Here is a 22,965-nt window from a genome sequence, read left to right as displayed (position 1 = left end):
ATGACCTTGCTAATGCTTCTGCCTGGTATCTCCACTTAGGCCTGCTCCCACTGAAAAGACCTCAATAAATGTTGAAACTAGTCTGGGTAGTGGCCCTTTCCTTAATGCATAACATTATACATATCCGCAAGGAGATGTGTTTTGCATTATGGGAGATACTGAGATAGGAGTGATATTAGCTAGCTCCACCTTTGCAACGAGTTGCCTGGTGTTGTACTATCTTACCCCAGTCCTGAAGATACTTTCAGGCGCAAACTTTGTTTGCTCACATTTGGATAAAGGATTAAACTAAATTCATTATAGTCTAACCAAGCGAAAAATAAACTTTCAACATTCACTGACATAAATTCATGATGCATGTGACTAAGAAATATATGGCACTCAAAACCCTATTTCCATTTATTGGTTACTTTTCTTTATCTATATACTATAAAAAGATAAGCCAACAATGTGAGACGTTTTTATGTCACGTTTTTTGGCAGAAAAACGTAACATTTAGCCCCACACTTGGCGATGAAATTTAACTTCCATTTCAAGACATTTCGAGACCATATATATATATATTTGATGTTCAACAATATGTTTGTGTTCATGAGACAACAATTTATTATTTTTTTGATATATATGAATTATGATATATCGTTTCAGGATTACAACAATGAAACTCATTGTCGACCATTAGAACAATGAAGAGACAAAAAATTATCATTGTTGCGTGGATAGGTTCTTCCAATATATAAAGAAATGAAGGTGGCCCCCCCTGAATGTTCAAAATTCGAGAACCGGCCTACCAGTCCGGAACTTGGGGGGTTGGGCGCAAGGGAGGGAAGAGCCCCTTTATAATAAAATATAATATATATAATATATTTATATAATAATCTTCATATCGTATAAAACGATAAGCCGAAATTAGCTAAAGGTAGTCTCCTGAGTGTCAAGTCTTCAAAATTCGAGTCATGAGAATTCAAGGAGAACTGGCTCACCAGCTCGTAAGGCGGGGGTTGGGCAACATAGGTGCAGGGGGGAAGAGCCCCCCCCAGTATGTATATATATATATATATATATATATATATATATATATATATATATATATATATATATACAGGAATTTTTTTTTCTAGGAAGAGGAAAAGATAGCCTGAAAATAAACCATATTAACAATATTACATAAAAATTATTATTTTAAGGCCACAACTCTTCAGTAGCAATCAAAGCAATAGTAATAAAAAAATGTTCCTTTTTCTTTCATGGATTCACGGAGTAAATGCACCTACTGTAAATTTTTGTGGCCTGTGCAATAGCATAGGCCACCAAACAATTAACTCATGTTAAGACATGACACGTGTCCTAATGATAATTTTTTTTTATGTTGTGTGGTGTCTTCTATTTCTATACTATTTATGAATTAGCGATCATTGCAGATGCTCAGTCATAGGTCATATGCAATGCGTAGTTTGTATTATCAAATCATCTACTCAACTTGCCCCCCCCCCCCCAAGATTAAATCCTGAGTGTGCTACTGCGTTGCACAATCTTTTTTAAAAGTTTTTGAGTTTTTGAAGAGTTTTCATTATTTTCTGGGGAAAATTAGGTGCTGTTTGCACAATTCTCACAAGAAATTATTTGAATTGTGTGCAATGGTATTGTATTTGCTTCACATACAACATTATTTTTAGATTCCTTTATAACAATAAGAGAAATATATTTTTTAATTTTTGTTACAAAGGATAATTAACTTTTTCACATGAGTATACTCGTCATTACCCAAAAAAGTGGTCATTTCTAAAAAAATGACACATATACTCGTCGAACACTGTCTGTTAAAAGGTTAAAAGAAAGAAAGAAAGTAATGTATTACTATTAACTTACACATGTAAGTAATGCTCATCACGTCATGTAGAATGAAGAACTGTTAAATCACAAGCACGTAACTATGGTAAGTATAATTTTTTTTAGATTTTAGAACACACATCATGTCTTAACATGAGTTAATTTACATTTACACTGTTAAAATGTAAACTTAATGTTTAAAACGAAATTTTTCTTGTTTTCATATTTGCAAAATCACAAATAAGGCCAGCATAGTCTAATTTCTGACTGATTTCATATTCAATTGAAATCATGTCAAGCTCTTCCAATCAAGTTTCGGCCACTGCAGAACTACGCTTGCAACTTGGGAAAAGACAGCGTCCACATTTAAAGTATCATTGAAAATTACTTAAGGACTGGCTGCATTCCCCCGGGGTCACCCCCAATGTAAAACATGAAAAGACAGTCATTCATCACATCAATGTTAACACTGCACTGGTTGAATTCTTGCTTACAAATAAGAAACAACAAAAATTGCACATGGAAAACAGAATAACGACCATTGTCACGTCGTACAAAATTTCAGATTAATTCAGTCATTCTGAAATTTTACATATAATCTAATCTTGTAATTCTATATTCATTAAGAATATGTTACTGTACTTTCATTAAGCAATTTTGATAAATATGCATGTACAGAGTGGCCATAAAATAACTTTCCCTCTTTGGAGGCATCTGTAGCTAAAACCAATAAACGGAATGAGACCAAATTTTATATTGAGACTTTTGAAGGTATGGGGAGATGATTTCCGTGAGAAAAATTTAGTACCAAAAGTCGGCAATAGGGAAAATTTTGGTGCTGCCGGAGCCAAAAACAAGCGGATAATTGCATCAAAGGCAGATAAAATGGAATAATAACATTTCGACGGTGTAAGCGACAGCCACATCACTCATTCCAGCTGGATATGTGGCGCGTTACAATAATAATAATAAGAATAATAACAATTAAACTAAAACAACAACTTGCGAGAGACACAGAAATTAATGTGGTGATTGAACTCACAGGAAATAATGTTTTATTCGTCAGAATCAGGGTCCCCTGGACCACATACATGATTTTCAATGTGCTGACGTGTACAACAAATTGCATCCGGTGTGCGACATGCTCTACAGCTGAGTGTAAGGAGTCAGATTGGATGTTCATAACAGCCCATTTTATATTCTCTCTTCAAGACATGTAAGTTGGGAACACCATCAACATACACAAAGGATTTCAAATACCCCCCACAGCCAAAAGTCACATGGAGTGATGTCTGGGGATTGAGGCGGCCATGCCGTCAGAAAGAACTGACTGATAAGATTCTCATTAATGAAATACTGGAGTAAAAAGCGCTGTACTGAACGTTCAATGTGTGGCCATGCTCCATCCTCCATAAAAATTATGGAATCCAAACATTGTCTTTGTCGCAATGCAGGAATGACAAAATTTTCCAGCATACGTTGATAAATCTCTCCAGTAATGGAGCAGGTTACAGGACCTGTAGGGGTAATATGCTCAAAAAAGTATCACATTATGAAATCGGCTGTGAAGCCACACCACATGGTTACTTTTGGAGAATGCAGTGGTACTTGCTGGATCGCTTGGGGATGTTCAGATGCCCAAATTCTGCAGTTGTGAGTGTTGACCAACCCATTCAGATAAAAATGAGCCTCATCACCTCATAATATTCTCCAAGGCCAGTCATTGTTGACCTCCATTCGGGCAAGAAACATTAGCACAAAGATCATGCACTTATCATAATCTGCAGTAGTTAGTGCTAGCACATGACTGAACTTATACGGATAGAAGTGAAACATTTTCCGTAAGATTTTCTAGACTGTACCATAAGCCATATCACGTTTGCGAGCTATGGCACGAGCGCTTCGACCAGTACTGGTCCCTGTGTTGCCGAACACCACAGTAGCAACGTCTGTTACTGTCTCTTCTTGAACTGCTTTCCGTTCCTCTGCCAGGTCTAACTCCTAGTGATCCAGTTTCTTCAAACTTCTTAATCATAGCTCTCAGTGCTACAGCTGACATAGGACCTGTACACAGGTTATGAAGCCTTCTAAATTCCCAAAGGGCCACTACGGCATTGAACTGTTTAAGGTAAAACACCTTAACAAGTAAAGCATGCTGAGGCAAGGTAGGATGCATATTGAGTACAATTTGTCAGTCATTCGAATAACTGCCCGAACATGTTAAAATGTATTTTCTTGACCACGAAAACTATGGAAATGACTTCTATTGGGATTTACTGATCAAGTATATTTTGGAAACAAATATGTTATACCAACTAGTTTCACCAACTGAGGGCTGTTGAGCCTGTTGAGGTTGTTTTTGTCAAATATAATTGGAATCGGTTGATTTATAGTTTGTAACAGTTTTTAGCTTTAGGTGACTTATATCAGTTATGTACCCTGAAGATGCCAACAGCCTCATTTGGTGAAACTAGTTGGTATAACGTATTTGTTTCCAAATATACTTGATCAATAAATCCCAATAGAAGTCATTTCCATAACTGCCTGAATGTTCCCTATCTCTTTTTAAGTGGAATTGGTGGTGCTGTTGTCTCATACACACAGCAAAATTTGCATAATCCTTTTTACCTGCATTTACTTTTACTGCAAATATTTGACTGCTTTCGGCTCTGCCAGCAGTCAAGTTGAGGGCTGTTGAGCCTGTTGAGGTTGTTTTTGTCAAATATAATTGGAATCGGTTGATTTATAGCAGTTTTTAGCTTTAGGTGACTTATATCAGTTATGTACCCTGAAGATGCCAACAGCCTCAGTTGGTGAAACTAGTTGGTATAGCGTATTTGTTTCCAAATATACTTGATCAATAAATCCCAATAGAAGTCATTTCCATAACTGCCTGAATGTTCCCTATCTCTTTTTAAGTGGAATTGGTGGTGTTGTTGTCTCGTACACACAGCAAAATTTGCATAATCCTTTTTACCTGCATTTACTGCAAATATTTGACTGCTTTCAGCTCTGCCAGCAACAAAATTTCTATGGTGACTTTTGGTACTAAATCTTTTTTTCATGGGATTCATCTCCCCATGCCTTCAAAATTCTCAATATAAAATGTGGTCTCATTCCGTGTATTAGTTTTAGCTATAGATACCTCCAAAGAGGGAAAGTTAATTTATGGCCACCCTGTATTTTAACCTCTGGTCAAGATCAACTGACAGCCAACAATGGAATCGGAAATAAATGCAAGATAGGTGTTCTGCTATTGTCACGTCGTCTGATATTAACTGACTATATGTGACGTAATACTACATTATTTTAAATGATTATGATTTTTAAAAAATGTACAGTACAATGAAGTTTTATTATGTAAAAATTTAACTAATGACATCCTGAAGTCTGGTTTCAACAGAGAAGGTATAAATTACTTTTTTATGATTTATTTTTCATATAATTTAGGCCAATTTTGCCATGCCAAAAAACTTGTCACCCCATGCAAATACACGTGTTGCACCATTGGCCCTGTGAGAGGTTACTGGCTTGTCACAACACAACAAATAAAAGAAGCAAATACTTGATCACCAATATTTGGTTTATATTACTGAAAATCTCAAGAAAATGCCATTGCCAAGGAGTTTCCTGCAACGAGGTGAGAGTGCAGCAACTAATAACAACTATGGAGAGATATCAGAGAGTAGTTTATTCAGGAGTAGAGTCCAAAAGAAGGCCTGTGACTAGTGGTGTGCCGCAGGGTTCTGCTCTTGGACCACTGCTATTTAATTTGATCATTAACGATATAGGAAAGGATCTGAGAGGAAATGTTCATTTACTTGCTAATGATGCAAAGTTGGGTGGAGCAATAGTGAATGCACATGATGTCAAAATTTTGCAGGATGATTTCAATAGATTGGAAGACTGGGGCTAAGGAGAATGGATGTCAGTTTAATGTAGCAAAGTGTAAGGTTATGCATTTTGGGGTGAAAATATTAGCAGCAGTATACCATATTGATGGAACTGTACTCCAGGAGACTGACGAAGCCAGAGATTTGGGAGTGTTGGTAGATAGTGAGTTGAAGTTTAGGGGGGCACATAGCAAAAGTGTCTAAATCAGCTCATCAGATCACTTGGTTATTGAAGAATACTTTGATGAGCAGAGACAAGCAAGTTATTGAGCCCTGATAAGACCCCCATCTTGACTACTGTGCCCAGATCTGGGTGCCAGGGCTTCTTCTTGATGGGGAGGAGTTAGAGAGGATACAGATGAGAGTGACCAAGATGGAATGAACCTTACAAGAACAGGGTGAAGATCTGTGGGTCCTTTTCTGCCTATCAACAGAAACTGGTTGATAGGCAGAAAAGGAGTGATGTGATTGAGACATTCAAATTACAAGAGTAATTCAGAGGAAATTGTTTTTGCATATTCAGGGTGGTTCGGATGTTATTTTTAGCAGAGAATGACTGTTTACCAGATTTTTGGAACTTTCCTGCAAATTTTATTAAAATTAGAAGTTAGAAGTGTAGTGTAGAACGGTGCTTCCCAAATTTATGCATGTCAAGGCCCCTTTGGAAAAATTAAAATATTTCATGGTCCCATCGAGAAAAGAAATTCGTAAAACAGACATATATCATTATAATATTTATTGTATTTATATTATTTTCAGGGGTGCTTAAGGGTCAAAGCTGTATAACTGAGAGGAGACTTCCACATAGCCTTTAAAAGAATGTGGAGAACCGACCAGGGCTTCTGACCTAATGTCCAATCCTCACCATCTCGTGTTGCACCCTGTTGGGTATCTACCTGGATATTGAACGAACGAGTATTCTTATTGGCTTAAACCAAAATACAAATTCATTACAACATGATAAAATTGCATGCCGGCTGGGGCGTCACCCGGTTAAACAAGGCCCCCCCGTTGTTTTCGCCATGGAACCAGGGCAAATAGTGAAAAGTCAGCTACTGGAACAAATCTGAAAACACACCTTAACTCAACATCACCAGAGTTAAAGATCGGTACTATCAACATAAAAAGCCTGAATGACAAAGAAATGGAGCTAGCTGAGGAATTAGATAAGTACCAGATCGACATAATAGGGGTGACTGACACAAAAAAGACAAAAATTGGTAAGATCTTTCTGATCAATAAATACAAAATGTTATATTCAGGCAATGACAATAAAGGAAAAGAAGGAGTACCCACAGTATTCAATACTAAATACGAATCTAATCTTCTCGAGAGGCAGGCTGTCTCAAGTAGAGTGATGTGGACAAATATCAGAATGGGGAACTGGACAATGAGACTTATTTGCCTATGGTCCCACAGAAGGTTCTGCTAAGGTAGAAATGGAGGAATGTTTTGAGGCTTTAGAGAAAGCAACTAACACAATGAAAAAGAAAAGTTGGTTCTTGTCGGCGATCTAAATAGCAGAGTAGGAAATGATTGTCAGACATACAAAAATATTATAGGAAAATTTGGAGAAAAGAGCAAATCTAATAATAATGGCAAATACCTGTTGGTTTTCTGCTCAGGGAATGGACTGGTTATTACTATCACCATGTTCCAACATAAAAATGTGCACAAATTCACATGGAGAGAAGAGGCAAGGAATAAGAAAAGTCTCATTGACTATGTTTTTGTTGATAGTGATGTTTTCTCCCTGGTGCAGGACAGCAGAGTGTACAGAGGATTTGAAATTGGAAGTGATCACTATTTAGAGTTGAGCAGGATAAAATTGAATTTCATATCGAAAAGAATAACATGTAAGAAAGTTTTAAAGCGAATAAAAGTTGAGCGGTTTTCAGATGTGAACTGTAGACTAAAATACACAGATTATTGAAGAAAAAATGAAAGAGTTTGAGAACAGTAACCAAACCTTGGAGATTCAGTGGCAAGCCTGGAAGAAAACCCTGATTTATTCAGCCAGAGAGGCATGTGGAGAGGTTGTCTGCATGGATAGAAAAATCAGAACTCCATGGTCGAAAGAGGCAGTGAAGGAAAAGAAGAAAGCATATCAAAAGTTCCAGGAAAATAAGTCAGCTTTTGCTCTTAGAGAATACAGAGACAAATGTAAGAAAGCGAAACACTGTGTAAAACTAGCTAAACAAAAGTCATGGAGGACTTTGGAAAGAATATAGAAAATAAATATCAAGAAGGTGGCAAAATATTCTGGAGGTTGTTGAAGAAGCTTAGAAATGGAGGAAAGAGAGCTGTAAAAGGAGTTAGAGATGATAAAGGTGACATGAAAATGGGAGAAAAAGATATCCTTGAAGTATGGAGTAATTACTTCGAAAAATTGCTAAATGAAATAAGCAGTGATAGCACAGTGGTAAAAAACACTCAACAGGCGCACAGTCAGGAATACGTATCCATTCTTGAAGTAGAAAAAGCCATCAAATGCTTGAAATGTGGAAAGGCAGCAGGAGTAGATGATATTCGACCAGAAATGCTGGAGTATGGTGGTATAAAAGTCTTACAGTGGCTGCACTGCATAGTTCAGAAGGCCTGGACAGAGGAACGAATTCCTGATGATTGGAGTAGAGCTCTCATAGTACCCATATATAAAAAGGGAAATAAAACTGAATGTGAGAATTACAGCAGTATTTCTATACTGAGTGTTCCTGGTAAGATTTATGCAAGTATACTTGAGAAATGGTTAAGAAGAATTGTGGAAGAAAAGCTTGGTGAAGAACAAGCTGGAGTCAGGCAAATAGAAGCTCTCAGGATCAGATCTTCACTTTACGACAAATAGTTGAGAAATCATGGGAATATAACAAAGATCTGTATTTAAGTTTTTTCAATCTGGAAAAGGCATATGACAAGGTGCCAAGAGAGAAGCTATTCAATACGCTACAGTTATATGGTGTCAATGGGGCATTATATCAAGCAATACTTAGTCTTTATTTGAGAATTTGAGTTGTAAGTCAGCAGTTAAAATTGAAGGAAGTACAGGAAGATGGTTTAATGTTAAATCTGGTGTGAGACAAGGATGTACATTATCCCCTCTGTTATTTGTTATCTATATGGATCACATTATGAAGGAAAGTGGTATTAAACATCATATCGAAATTGGAGATGTTAATGTCAGCTCTTTGCTTTATGCGGATGATGTTATACTTCTAAATAAATCCACTACAAGTCTGCAAGATTCCCTGACTGAATTGAATAATTGTTGTAATAGATATGGTATGAAGGTCAGCAATAAAAAGACAAAGACATTGAAAATAGGCAGAATCAGTGAAAATGTCAACTGTGTTGTGAACGGAGAACCTGTGGAACAAATAAAACATTTCAGCTACTTAAGCACAATTTTTAGTGAGGATGGTTTGGGAAGCGCTGGTGTAGAAGTACCAGTTTAATGCATGTCGGGATGTTGGTTTAATGCAGCAAAATGTAAAGTCTTGAAGTTTGGGATACATGGAAGGGAGGCTGCATACTCGATTGGAAGTGTTGTACTGGAGGAAGTAGGAGAGAAAAGAGATCTAGGGGTGATGATTGATAGAAAACTGAATTTCAGGAAACATATTGCAAAGGCAGTGAAGGTAACCCAGAGGATTGCTGCAATACTGAGAAGGATGCTGACCTGCAGAGATAAGAGTTATTGTTCCATTGTATAAGACTGTGATCCAGGGCCATTGCCAGATTAGATGTGCAAACAAATTGCTATTTTGTTTTTATTACAAGAGAAACATTAATACAAAACGATTACATAATAATATTAATTAAATGTTTGTTCTCGTAGACAAGCTTATACGTTGGTTATGCATTATTAAAACACTTAAGGAAATGAACAACGTAGTTAAGGATATAAATTAAATTATACTTTAATAAATATTTTCCGATATTTTGGCAACGTCACGTTGCCATCTTCTAAAGGAACTTACAAACAAAAGGCACGTGCACGTAGGCACTACAAACACAGTAACTGGGAATGAAGAGATGAAACTATTGTTCTCTAAAAGTCCTGGTGGCCCTCTAGCAGGCTAAGTAGGTGTTCTTGGCCGTTGGGCTGAAGGTCTGCTGATGTAAGCCTCCCAAATTTGGGGCAGTCGCATACAACCAAATTTGTTGAGGTTTGGAGAATTTCTTAGGGCTGAGGCTGATTCCATAAATAGTCTTTCGAATTTGTATTTGCTACGGTGTATTACTGTAGCTTTCTTCCACCGTATTCTGTGGCGTGTATCCAGAGCATGGTCTGCAAGACTAGAATGGCTGTACTTGTGAAACCGGATGTAGTCCTTGTGTTCAGAAATTCTGATATTCGCTGTCCTGCCTGTTTGGCCAAAGTAAGACAGTTTACAACTGCAAGGGACCTGGTATACACCAGGTAGGTCTAGGGGAAGTGGTTGGTCTTTAGTGGGGCGGATAAGGGATGCCAATTTACAAACCTTACAGAAAATTGGCATCCCTTATCTGCTCCACTAAAGACCAACCACTTCCCCTAGACCTACCTGGTGTATACCAGGTCCCTTGCAATTGTAAACTGTCTTACTTTGGCCAAACAGGCAGGACAGCGAATATCAGAATTTCTGAACACAAGGACTACATCCGGTTTCACAAGTACAGCCATTCTAGTCTTGCAGACCATGCTCTGGATACACGCCACAGAATACGGTGGAAGAAAGCTACAGTAATACACCGCAGCAAATACAAATTCGAAAGACTATTTATGGAATCAGCCTCAGCCCTAAGAAATTCTCAAAACCTCAACAAAGTTGGTTGTATGCGACTGCCCCAAATTTGGGAGGCTTACATCAGCAGACCTTCAGCCCAATGGCCAAGAACACCTACTTAGCCCGCTAGAGGGCACCATCAGGACTTTTAGGAGAACAATAGCTTCATCTCTTCATTCCCAGTTACTGTGTTTGTAGTGCCTACGGGCACGTGCCTTTTTTTGTAAGTTCTTTAGAAGATGGCAACGTGACGTTGCCGAAATATCAGGAAATATTTATTAAACTATAATTTAATTTATATCCTTAACTACGTTGTTCATTTCCTTAAGTGTTTTAATAATAATTAAATGTTTGCAATACGGGGATATATTGTGCAATAAAACTGTTTATAAAAGCTCTTCTAAATTTAAATTATAAGCTATGTCTGCTTTTATGATATAGTTGCTAGACCAACCAAGCTTTTTGGGGTCATTGCTGTTAGCAAATAATTTTTAATCAGTTTTAGCTTGGAAAAACTGCTTTCCATACTTGCTACGCTAACAGAAATTGTTAGAGTAGCGATGCGTCTACCGCAATATGGCTGAACAAGTGCCCTTATTAAGCTGCACCGTGAGGCAGGTTGCCTCTATGCTACACCCTGTCGACGGTACTGTCCTGATCAGACCACACTTAGACTATTGTTCTCAAATTTGGTTCCCAGGATTTGAATGGGATAAATTAACTGTGTAATGGGTACAAAGGCGGATAACAAAGATGGTTTCAGGACTGTACAATGTTAGTTAAGAGGATCTGCTGAGGGAATGTGGACTGCAGAGTTTTGTAGATAGAAGAAGGAGAGGAGGTGATATGATATGATTGAAACTTTTCAATTGTTGACAGGTAGTTACAGGGTTAACACTGGGGAGTTCTTTCGCTTGGTGGAACAGCGGGAAGGAGTGATGACAAGGAGCCATCCCTGGAAGTTATGAACGGAAGCTGTAAGCAAGAGGATGAGGAGTGGTTTGTTTGCATGGTGAGTGGTTGAACCGTTGAATGCAATGCCTGATAGAGTGGTGAGAGCAAGAATGGTCAATTAGTTCAAGGAGTGATATAACAGTTGTATTTTCTAGGAAGGACCTCCCACAATGAGTCTTTTGATGCCATGGGGGTCTGAATAATAATAATAATAATAATAATATGGGGGGGCAGGAAAATTGTCGTAAATGCCTAGAACAAAAATGATATTAAAGAAACTGATATAACCACAAGAATGAACATACGAGGATATAAGAACATAAGTTACCTTCATAACTGTGCTACTAGTATGTTCTTTTTTGTGGTTATATCAGTTGCTTTAATATCAATGAGCAAAGCTGCATCTTGCATCTATACTGCAGGATCATCTTACCAACTCTGTTTTTAATGTATCTCTTCATCTATTTCTCAAACTTTGAAACTCAATTTGCCTCAATTTGTTCATACATGACCTATTCTAAAAGGCCAGATATCAGCTTGATTATCCCTATCTAGATCCAATCTACATTGGATTGAATGCCTGCCTGGTTGGCTGAGTGGTTAGCATATCCACTCTCCAGCCAAAAGGCTGCGAGTTCGAATCATCCTGCCATGGGCATGGATATTTTTGGTTATCTGTGAAAATACCAGTGGTGGTGGTGGGCAGTAGATGATGTTGTAGTTGCGGTTCATTGTAGTTGGCAGAGACAGAGAGTTGTAGAGTAGGTGTCCTCCCTCGATGAGTCCTTTGGACTCCCTGGAGGTGTCATGTAATAATAATAATAATAATATTATACAATTGCCAAATACCAAGGCCAACGGAGGTGATAAAGGCTTCTGACATTCTCAGCAAGCAGTTGGTAGTCGATGGATGTTTGTTTTTATCTGTGAAAACACCAGTGGTGGTGATGGGCAGTAGATGGCATTGGTGTAGATGATGATTGTAGTTGGTGGACTGAGTGGTGGAGACAGAGAGTTGTAGAGTAGGTTCCCTCCCTCAATGAGTCCTTTGGACTCCCTGGAGGTGTCATGTATTAATAATAATATTATTATTATTATTATACAATGGCAAACACCAAAGCTAACAACAGAGGTGGTAAAGGCTTCTGACATTCTTGACAAGTGTCCCTGAGATGTAGGTCCAGGGTGGACTGACATATTTTTAGACTTGGATGTTGTATGATTCACAGTGGAAGAAAAGCATTTTGCTCACTGATACCTTTGAAACAGTAAAGGCCTTACTGAAAATATGACACGTGACAGGGACATAACCATCAAAGTCAAAAGTAGTAGGAGTTGTGTTTGATGGTCCCCTTCCTGCTTAGTTTGATGGTCCTCATTCCGCTTAGCTGAACTCAAAGCAAGGGAACAACTGGTAGGCTAACAATGAAAGGAAGAACAATGCACAGAAGGAAGACTTAGCAACTTTAAGGTACCTAGGTCCTGTTGCACAAGGTTGTGGCATACCTACACACCTGTCAGGAATCTCAGAAGTCTCTAGCACATCAGTACTAGTACCTGAAAGGACTAAAGCTTAGGTAATTATACTTTTTTTTTTCAAACTACTAGTCTATTTAGATCATCCTGAAGGATTTCTATATCACCTTTATTAACTATTGCTCTCTCCATTTTAGCATCAGTGGCAAACATTTGAATATTTCCTCTCAAATCATTTCCAATATCACTGACATACAAATTGAACAGCACCAGCCCAAGTACAGAGCCAGGTAGCAAGCCACTGGTCATCTGACTTTGCTTTGATCCAACTACAGCATATATTATTCTCAGATGCCTTTCCATCAGCCACTTTCTTATCTATTTCACAAGCTTCAAGCTAAACCCATTTTCTCCAACTTATGTAATAGGACTCTATGCAATATTCTGTCAAATGCTTTCAGAAAGTGTAACAATATCATGATGTAATATTTTTCTTATCCAACTTATGGTTAAAGAAAGTGGTTAAAAAACATTTTAATCAAAGGTTAAAAACACACAATGAAGTTCAATAGGTAGTGCTATTTAGGACTGTAAGACTCCCTGTTTAATAAATTTATTTTTTTCCAATCTCACTTACTGATGTTATGCTTGCATGCATGGTTCCCCTAAAGATGTCAATATAACATTATATTATTATTATTATTATTATCATTATTGTTGTTGTTATTATGTGCCACCTCCAGGGAAGGCACCCACTCTACAACTCTCTGTTTCCACCACCAACTCTGTCTCAATCCACCATCTACTATGAAATGCAACTACACTAACACCACCACTAGTAATTTCACAGACAATCACAAACACCCTTTTCCATGGCAGGATTCGAACCCACAGCCTTTTAGTTGGGGAGCAGATATGCTAATCACTCGGCCAACAAGCCCGGCAAAATACTGGAGAAACATTGGTGAAATACAGGAATATAATTAAACAGTTACTAAATCTTCTATGTTGTAAGTTCTTAAAACACATATGAGTGATAACAATCAACATAAGTTTAATACTAGAAAAATATTTTATAGCTAATATAGGTGACATATAATTGCAATTGATTGTACTTCAACTGCAACCAGACTGTGCACTTACATTCATTTCCTGTTAAACACTTTTCTATTATAATTTTTAAATTATAAACATATTCTTACCTTGTTTTCACTGTAATTTGCAATAACCACACCCACAAATAAAGTTAATCCAATCATGCAGCCAAGAAATACGAAGATATGAATATAAATTGCGTGGACCTGAAATAAATAAATATATTAAACAAGTTTATATTATGTGTATGTCATTACTTATATATATATGGAAGTTAGAAATAAAAAATCCATAATAACAGAAAACAAGGATAACAATTATCTTAATACAAAGGTAATTAAAAGTAAATCAGGCAGCACGTTATATTTGAAAAGATACTGTTTTCATCTGTATTATAATCTAGCATAAGCAAATGTTTGCATATATGTAAGCTATTTGTACAGAGAGAGAGTAGGTAACTTCACATCAACATGTCCTATGCATCCCATAATGCAAAGAATACACCCCCCTCTCAGGGTATAATAGCATGCATTATGGTGAGAGAGTTCACTATTTAGAGCAATTTTAACCTTTATTAAGGAATTTTGTGAGTTCCAGTCTGTTCCTCATCATTAGGTGATTATGACAAGCAGAGGAGTCAGCTTTCAGGAGTACAATGTCAAAGAATTTAGAGGTTAGAGATGCTGGTGGTGCATGGGAGATGGTCAAGGGGTGTTTGAAAAATGCAGCATCAGAATGTATACCAGAGTCAGAAGGATAAATCAGATAAAAGTTAGGTGGATGCTTCATTAAGCAAGAGTTGCAGATAAAGAAAAAGGTGAACAGCATGTTCATGGGCAGCACAAGGCCCAGGCAAGAAGGGTGACATATATAGTAAGGAAAGCCAATGCTAAATATGAGAGAAAGCTAGCTGATGAGGACAAAACGAATCCTCAAAAGTTCTTTTACTATATGGCAAGGAAAAGGCAGAATGACTATGGAAGGATGACTTTAAAAAGTGCTGATGGTGGGGAGATAACATACCCAAACCAAATAGTTGAATTACTAAGTGAGCATTTTGCAAGGGTGTACCATGATTAGGCGGTGATGTTGCAATGCCAGATGTGACACTGACTGATGGGAGAATAGAGATTGAAGAAACGGAAGTGCTTAGAATATTTCAGAACCTCAATGCAAACACAGCCATGAGATTAGATGACATATCGGCCCATGTATTACAAGAATGAATATGATACCTAGAGTATCATATTCCTGTGAGTAGGGCTTGCCTTAGTAATTTGCTTATTTTTTATAATAAAGTGAGAGTAGAGTTGGTCAAGGGAAATGGCTATTCTGTGTTATTGCTAGACTTTGCAAAAGCATTTGACCAGATTCCAAACAGGACTTTGTTGCATAAATTGACAACTGGGGGACAGATATGAATCTGGTGGTTTAGATTAGAGGATGGCTAATGGACAAAATAATTTATGGAGAAGTTGATTTGAGGAAAAGGCAGGTGACCGGTGGTGTACCACAAGGTGCAGGGCTGGATCTTCTTTTGTTTAATTTGTGTACATCAAGGATATAGGAAATCATTTGACTGGAAAAATTCATTTGTTTGTTAATGATGCAAAACTGGGAAGAGCAATGGTAAACTAAGGTGATATAGATATCCTGCAGGACGACTTAAATATACTAGTAGTATAAGCAAAGGCAAATGGCTGCCAGTTTAGTGTGGCAAAATGTAAGGTGACGATGCAATTGGTAAGAAGAGATCACTAGCTGTGTACTATATTGATGGAACTAAACTGCAGGAAACTGAGACCAGGGACTTTGGGATAATTGTGAGCAGGGAGTTCAAGTTAAGAGGGCATATTGCAAATGTAGCCAAAACAGCCCACCAGATAACATAGTTGTTGAATAACACACTAACAAACAGGGATAGAGAAGTTATTGTTCCCCTACAGAAGGCTTTAATAAGGCCATATCTGGACTACTGCATGCAGATCTGGACAACTCAGTTCTATGGGGGATAAAAGTAGCAAATGATAGAAATGGGTTGCCAGAGGTGATTGTGAGTGCTTTATCAGTGAATGAGTTTAAGGAGAGGTATGATACATATTGTGTGAATAATGGATCTCTCATGTTGAGTCTTCCCTCCATACTCATATAATAATAAGAGGAATGATAAGAAAGTGAATGTATTTAACAAATGCTGAGTTAAAAAAAAAAAGAGAGAGCTGCTGAGGATAAAACAAGTTAATGAAGAGTTACTTAGAATAAGAAATACGAGGGTGGTCTGAAAAGTTCCCGGCCTAACAATGAAAAAATGAATTTATAATTCCAAAATTATTTTTATTTTTCAACATAATCTCCCTTAAGACTAATACATTTATTCCAGCAATGCTCCAGCACCATTATCCCATCCCTGTAGTAAGTTCTGCAAAATATCCCTCTACAGCTGCAATCACCTCTTGATTTGAAGAAAATGCTGACCAGCGAGGAGGAGTTTTAGTTTTGGGAAGAGATAAAATGTCGGGGGAGCCAAATCTGGGGAATAGCGTGGATGTTCCAACAATTCATAGTGCAGATACCTTAATTTTCCCACTGCCAAAACACCTTTGTGGACAGGTACATTGCTCTGATGAAAAATGATTTTTTTCTTCTGCAAACCGGGTCTTTTCTCACAAGTTTTTTCATCTGATTTGGTTAAAAGATTGGAATAATATTTCCTGGTTATTGTTTTATCCTTTTCAAGATAATTAATAAACAAAATGCCTTTAGCATCCAAAAAAACACTGATGCCATGACCTTTCCCACTGATGCAATTGACTTTGTCTTCTTTGGTGATGAACAAGTGGCTTCTGTCCACTGTTTTGACTGCTGTTTGTATTCTGGTATGTAATAATGGTGAATCCAGGTCTCATCCATAGTAATAAATCTATGCTTTAAATCACCTTTAATATCTATGCTTTAATATAAAATCAGCTTTAATCTTGTTAAAATGCTCCAACCATTTCATGAACTTTGACTCACTGGTCATCCAATACCACATCATGCATTTGATCAATGATTTCTGGTGTTGTTACACTTTTTGTCTGTCCTTTACATGGATCATCTTCAAGGCTGGTATGGCCATGTTTAAACTTGGCAGCCCATTTCTTAATTGTCAAAAATGAAGGAGAAGTGTGCCAATAAACTTTTATGAACTTCGAATGAATTTCTTTTGGTGTTAAACCTTCTTTTACAAAGAATTTTATAACTGCATGATACTCAATTTTATCCATTTCAAGGGATACAGACAACACTTTTGCTTCAGACAGCTGTATAAAACAAACTACTTGATAGAATGACTTGTAATTTTGCAATTTCACATGGATGCTTATGACAGGTGTACCAACTTAAAAAAAAAACGTGCCGATAGTGTTGCCATCCATGGCCGAGGCCGAGAACTTTTCAGACCATTCTCGTATATGAGATATATTGTGTAGCATGAGACTCATTCACTGATAAAGCAGATGTAAATGAAAGGGCACAAAAGAATTGTTCAAATGGTAGCCCAGAGGGAGAGGTAATAAAATATTTGGGAGATGCATTGTAGGGATTTCATTATTAGAGGTGGAAGGTGATTGGAGAAAGCCTGTCATGAAGCAGCTGAATCACAGATAAATTTTGTTAAATCACAGATAAAATGTTGTTTAATATTTGACAACACTATGTGCATTCTTGGTAGAGTTTCAATTTTCGTGATACTTGAGACTACTATCCGATCGCAGATGTGAGACTCCTTGACACTTCTGTGCATGGCAGAAGAAGGCGAATCCATTCCGATAATAGGGTAATCAATGTTTTCATGGGATGAATGTTTATTATTATACGTCAGAAAATTAGCTTTACTTTTATGATAATTCTAGTTTTTAAAATAGTAACTATTTTGCTTGTACAACAGTTGGAAAATTTTAAGTAAAAAGCACGTGATGAATTTGTACATCATCTTATTTCTTTCTCCCCTTCAACATGAATTGATTCTTCTTGGCAATCTGGCAGCCATGGCTCTTGCATCTGTGGTCAGACAGCAATTGCATGGTGTTCATTAAGCTTCAAAGGTTGTTATTTATATTTTTTGCACATTTTGTATCTTACAGTGCATTTTTTAAATGTTAGATCCACATGAATGTAAGGATAAAGATATGAGAAAGAAGAAACCTGTTCACATTAGATTTGAAGATATTCATTGCATTCTTTGAGAAACACAGAGGATGGGTGGCTGTTCCTGAGGGCAGCAGCAGCAACAGAAGAAATGGAAATGTGAGTTTTTGGAGATAAATCATAAAGGGGTATTGGGTTGCAGTTGCATGCATTTCAATCAATTTGGTAGAGAGAGAGAGAGACAGGAGGATGGAATTGTTGATGATAGTTTACCATTGAAATATTCATAGAAGATGCATGCAGCAGAAACTAAACCTGTAAAAAAGTGGATGAAGTTGTAAGAGATGGAGCACTTATTAGTCTGATTTTGCTCTTCTGTAATGAATCAGAGTATTTTTAGAGAGTTCCTGGGACATGGCCACAAATGTGTTAGCAATATCTGATGGATGGACAAATTTGTGATTTGTACAGGGCTACCTATTTGGAGGTAAAGTGATGCCTTGAATGAAAGAGGAATTCTAATTTTTAGATGCCAAGGAGGCAACTATTGTGATGTGTTCATGACAAAATGAAGCTTGTTGTCAAGGTAATCCCAAGGAGAGAAATCACATCCTGCATAGAGATTTGGGTGTTGACAAAGTTCAGACTATACGAATATAATTCTTCTTTTGGGGGGAATAACACAAAACTTGTTTTTTGAGCACTGAATTTGACAAGGTTATCTGAGCCCCCATCAAAGAATGGTTTAGAGATTACAATTTAGGAGAGGTTGTTGCTCTGTAAGTTGTGGAGGTTTGTGTATTGCAAGATTTGTCAAGTGAGAAGTAAGAATGTAGTATACTATCATTAGCAAAACTTTATACTGCATTGGCAGTCTACTAGAGAAAGTCACTGACATACAGACGGAAGATGATGGTGAAAAGAGAAAGAACCGTGTGATATCCCAGCATTAGTTGCATAGTTGAAAGGTAAGGAACTGTCTACCATCATATAAAATGTTTGAACACACAGAAAGCTGGCGACCCAGTGGTAGAAGTCATGGGAAAGACCAAATGATGGGTGCTTAACATGTTCGCTGCAAACTACAAGTATACTCGTAGTTCGTATATGAGCTACACAAGCCAGCTACGAGTATACTCGTATGACGCTTACTGTCAGCAACGAGATTACCGTACTGACCTTGAAGAAGTGAAAATGCTTGGCTTGTGGAGCTAGCAGCAAAACTGTGTATACTCATAGAAGGTATATGCTCTGCACAAGCTGACTACGAGTATACTCGTATGATGCTTACCGCCGGCAACGAGATTACCGTACCGACCTTGAAGAAGTGAAATTGCTCGGCGTACAGGAACAGACTATGCTGAAGTAACATGGCAGCGAATGTGTTAATAGCCTCTTGTGCCATGCCTAGTCAAAAGTCTTGGAGATGTCAAATGCAACCACTTAGGATTTGCTAAACTTTTTTTCCATGGCACTTATCCAGAGGTGTGTGACATAGGTGAGCAGATCATTGTTAATCGTCACTGGCATCCATACTAGTAGTAATTTATTAGTTGAGTGTCTTCAAAGTAGTGCAGGAGTTGAATGTTGTTGGTCCTCTCCATTAGTGAAGTGAGAAAGACTGGACAGTAGTTTGACAGTACATAGGACAGTACATAAGCTAATTTCCAGAGTGTACAGTAGACACAGTGGAATAAAAGAGTATAAAAAGATGATACAGAACAGAAGTCACTCTGGAGTGCAAGTCTTCAGGACCAGGGACTTTTAGGTGTCTAATTTGGACAAGAATTTTCTGATCACTTCTTTCTGATGAAAGTTCAGTGGCACATTGATTGATAGGTATTTGGAATGGTTGGAGCATCTACCAAAATCAGCTATGCCTGCATCTGAAGGAAAGTATGAAGCCAGGAGACTGGCTTTTTCTATGGGTGACAGAGCACTTGGGGGTGAGAACAGTGTTGGACAAAAGTTATGGCCAAATGTCTTGGCTAGAGACAAAGCACAACTGCCATTTAGCACCTTTGGCTCTTATGAAATCAGCTTTGATGCAGTTTTAAAGATGTTTTGGGGTTTAGTGTAAGCAGTAATGGAAGATAGAGTTCTCAATGACAGCCAGCTGCAGTATGCTTGGTTATTCATTTGTATGGCCTTGGAACACGTTTTCTAGAATAAAGGCTTAGTCAGATACTGGCATTTAGCATGGAATGGAAAATATGTTTCTTGTGGTTGCAATATCTGAGAAAAAAAACAGTTCCAAAATTCACCACCAGGGGCATTGAAAACACTAAATGCACGAAATTTGCATATTACACAACTCAGCAGGTGCCAGGAGGGTTTAAAAAATGGACACAAGATTTTTCTCTTCATTCTTGTTGTTAATATTGTCCACAGTGATGGCACTAACCTTGCCCCAACATGCTCTGCTCTTGAACCTGTACTACTTAAATAACTGCAATGCTGTTGCTGCAGTCTGCGAATCTTGTCACCTGAACAAATGTCTATGATGGGTGCTTAATAGACCAGTGGAGGCTCATGGCTTGAATTCGTGGAGGTGCTGCAACTTTCGAAATATACATAATACACACTGTAAGTACAGTGTATACGTGTTTGGATGAAATATCAAAATTATGGTAAAAATTTAAAAAAAAAAAATTAAACATGAAAAAATATTCTTTATTATCGATAAAATTATACAGTTTGGTATAATTCAAAATTACTTAAAAATAAAATATATTCTTCTTGTTTTGTTTCATGAAAAATATTGTTTATTATCGATAAAATTATACAGTTTAGTATAATTCAAAATTACTTAAAAATAAAATCCATTCCTTTAATTGTAATTAAAGGAAAGGATTTACAATTTTTGGACATTACAATTAAATCCTTTAATTGTAATGTTCAAATATTTAAAGAGACGGAGTAAACATGGTAAGCACTATGAACACTGTACTACTGGCGCAAACTGCATATAAACAACAGTGGAACTGCACGATGGACAGTGCCACATTACGCTAATAGCTCGCATCTCACTATGATGTGCATATGCTTGTGCACGTAGCAGTATGACACTGTGGTAAACACAGTGCTGCTAGAGTCCTTCACCCTCCTAAGTGCTACAAGATGGATTTTTATTATATTTTATACAAAATATGAGAATTGTATAGGATTATTGAAGATAAAACTAAATATTACAAGCAAATATAAATAAATTAATAAATATATTTATATATTGAGAAAAATTGGGGATGCTGCAGTTCCGCAGTACCTATGCACGAGTGTGGCACAAAAGTCTGCAAATGATTAGTCCATGAATGATTAGTCGTTTTCAAAAAAAAATGGGATTGTTAGCAGTTAGACCTGGCAGAGGTCGCAAACCAATCACTTCACAAGTGAATGAACTTGCTACTGCCATTGTGGAGCCAGCTATGATTCACAGCATTGGTTCCTGCACTGTACATGTTGTATCAAGACACATGGATGTGTCTTACACAACTGTCTGGACCAGTGGAGAAAATTCTACAAAAGATTCTGCATTTCTACCCATTCAAGATAACCCTGACACAAAGTTGCATCTACAGGACTTTGAAAGCCAACTGACATTCAGTTTAACATTCTTTGCTCAAGTGGAGTTGGATGCTGCATAGCAGTGGATGATTTTGTGGGTAGATGAGGCTCATTTTCACCTGAATGGAGCAGTAAATACCCACAATTTCCAGGTATAGGCTATGCAAAAACCTGCATGCAATCCAACAAATTCCTTTGCATTCACCCAAAGTTATTGCCTAGTGCGGGTTTACAGCTTCATTTATCATTAAACCATTGTTTTTTGAGAACATTCACTAGTCAGGTCCCGGGACCTACTCAGTTACTGCCAAGAGGTATCACGATATGATAAACAATTTTGTTGTGGCACAGCTACAGCAGCACCTGTGCATGGATTCAGTCATTTTTGAGCAAGACGAGTCCCCCCCCCCCCACATATCAGTCATTCTGTACAGGAGGTTCTTCGAGAACATCTCAAAGCCAGAGTGATTCAGCCGTGCATTTCTCACTGAATAGCTGCCTCGTTCATCTGATCTAATACCCTGTGACTTCTGGCTCTGGGGATTTCTCAAAGACAGAGCTTATTAGATACATCCTGATAACTTGCCAGCACTGAAACATAGCATAACACAGCATGTGTGCAACATCAGTCCCGATCAGCTGAATTCTGCTGTTGAACACACTCTGCAAAGGATGCAGTTAGTGGCATACCAGGAAGGACAGTACATTGAACAGTAGAGCCTGTGAATGTTCAATGGAAGAATAATGTGTTATTCATGCTTGTGTGGCTTTTCTCCATCTTATCTTATATGCACGGAAAAATTATTACCTCTACATTTTGTACATCATACATCCTGCTGGTGGTGAATTTTGGAATTACTTTTTTCTCAGATATTGCTTCTGATATACAATGTACACCTGCAAAGTTTTGCAGCATTTGGATTGCTGGCTAGTGCTCCACAATGACTTAAACAGGGATACTTTAATTTTGGTCACGCTGTACTTGGTGGGATCACTAGTGAAGAAGAGGTCTAGGGCATATGTAAAGTGCTTGGGTTTATTCGGTGTTCTGGTGGTCATGTGTAAAAATGAAGTCATAATGGTAGTGTGAGCAAGATCATTGCATCTGGAAGCAAATGAACTAAATGTGAGGAATGATGTAGATGAGGAAATGGATTGATGAGGTATCATTAAATTAAATTTGAAGGAGGTGGAGAACATGATGGATCTGGGAGATAACTGAGCAGATGTGAGTCTACATTAAAGTGTGATATCTTAAT

The 22,965-nt window shown here is 37.5% G+C and overlaps 1 protein-coding gene across 1 annotated transcript in view; it reads right to left on the bottom strand.

Moving 5' to 3' along the window:
- The window catches only part of na (sodium leak channel non-selective protein na), a 1,005,813-nt gene that overhangs the window by 313,999 nt on the left and 668,849 nt on the right, over positions 1 to 22,965 (bottom strand). Inside the window, exon 29 of the mRNA XM_090411658.1 lies at positions 14,122 to 14,220. Within this exon, the coding sequence (XP_090267784.1) occupies positions 14,122 to 14,220 (99 nt within the window). The remainder of the gene's footprint in view (positions 1 to 14,121; positions 14,221 to 22,965) is intronic.

The sequence above is a fragment of the Typopeltis vanoorti genome, chromosome 21, assembly GCF_054136105.1.
Source record: "Typopeltis vanoorti isolate ZY-2024b chromosome 21, IOZ_Tvanoo_1.0, whole genome shotgun sequence".
In the NCBI taxonomy this organism is placed as follows: Eukaryota; Metazoa; Arthropoda; class Arachnida; order Uropygi; family Thelyphonidae; genus Typopeltis; species Typopeltis vanoorti.
Note: the sequence above shows the minus strand (reverse complement) of the source record. Positions and strands in the feature narration are given on the sequence as shown.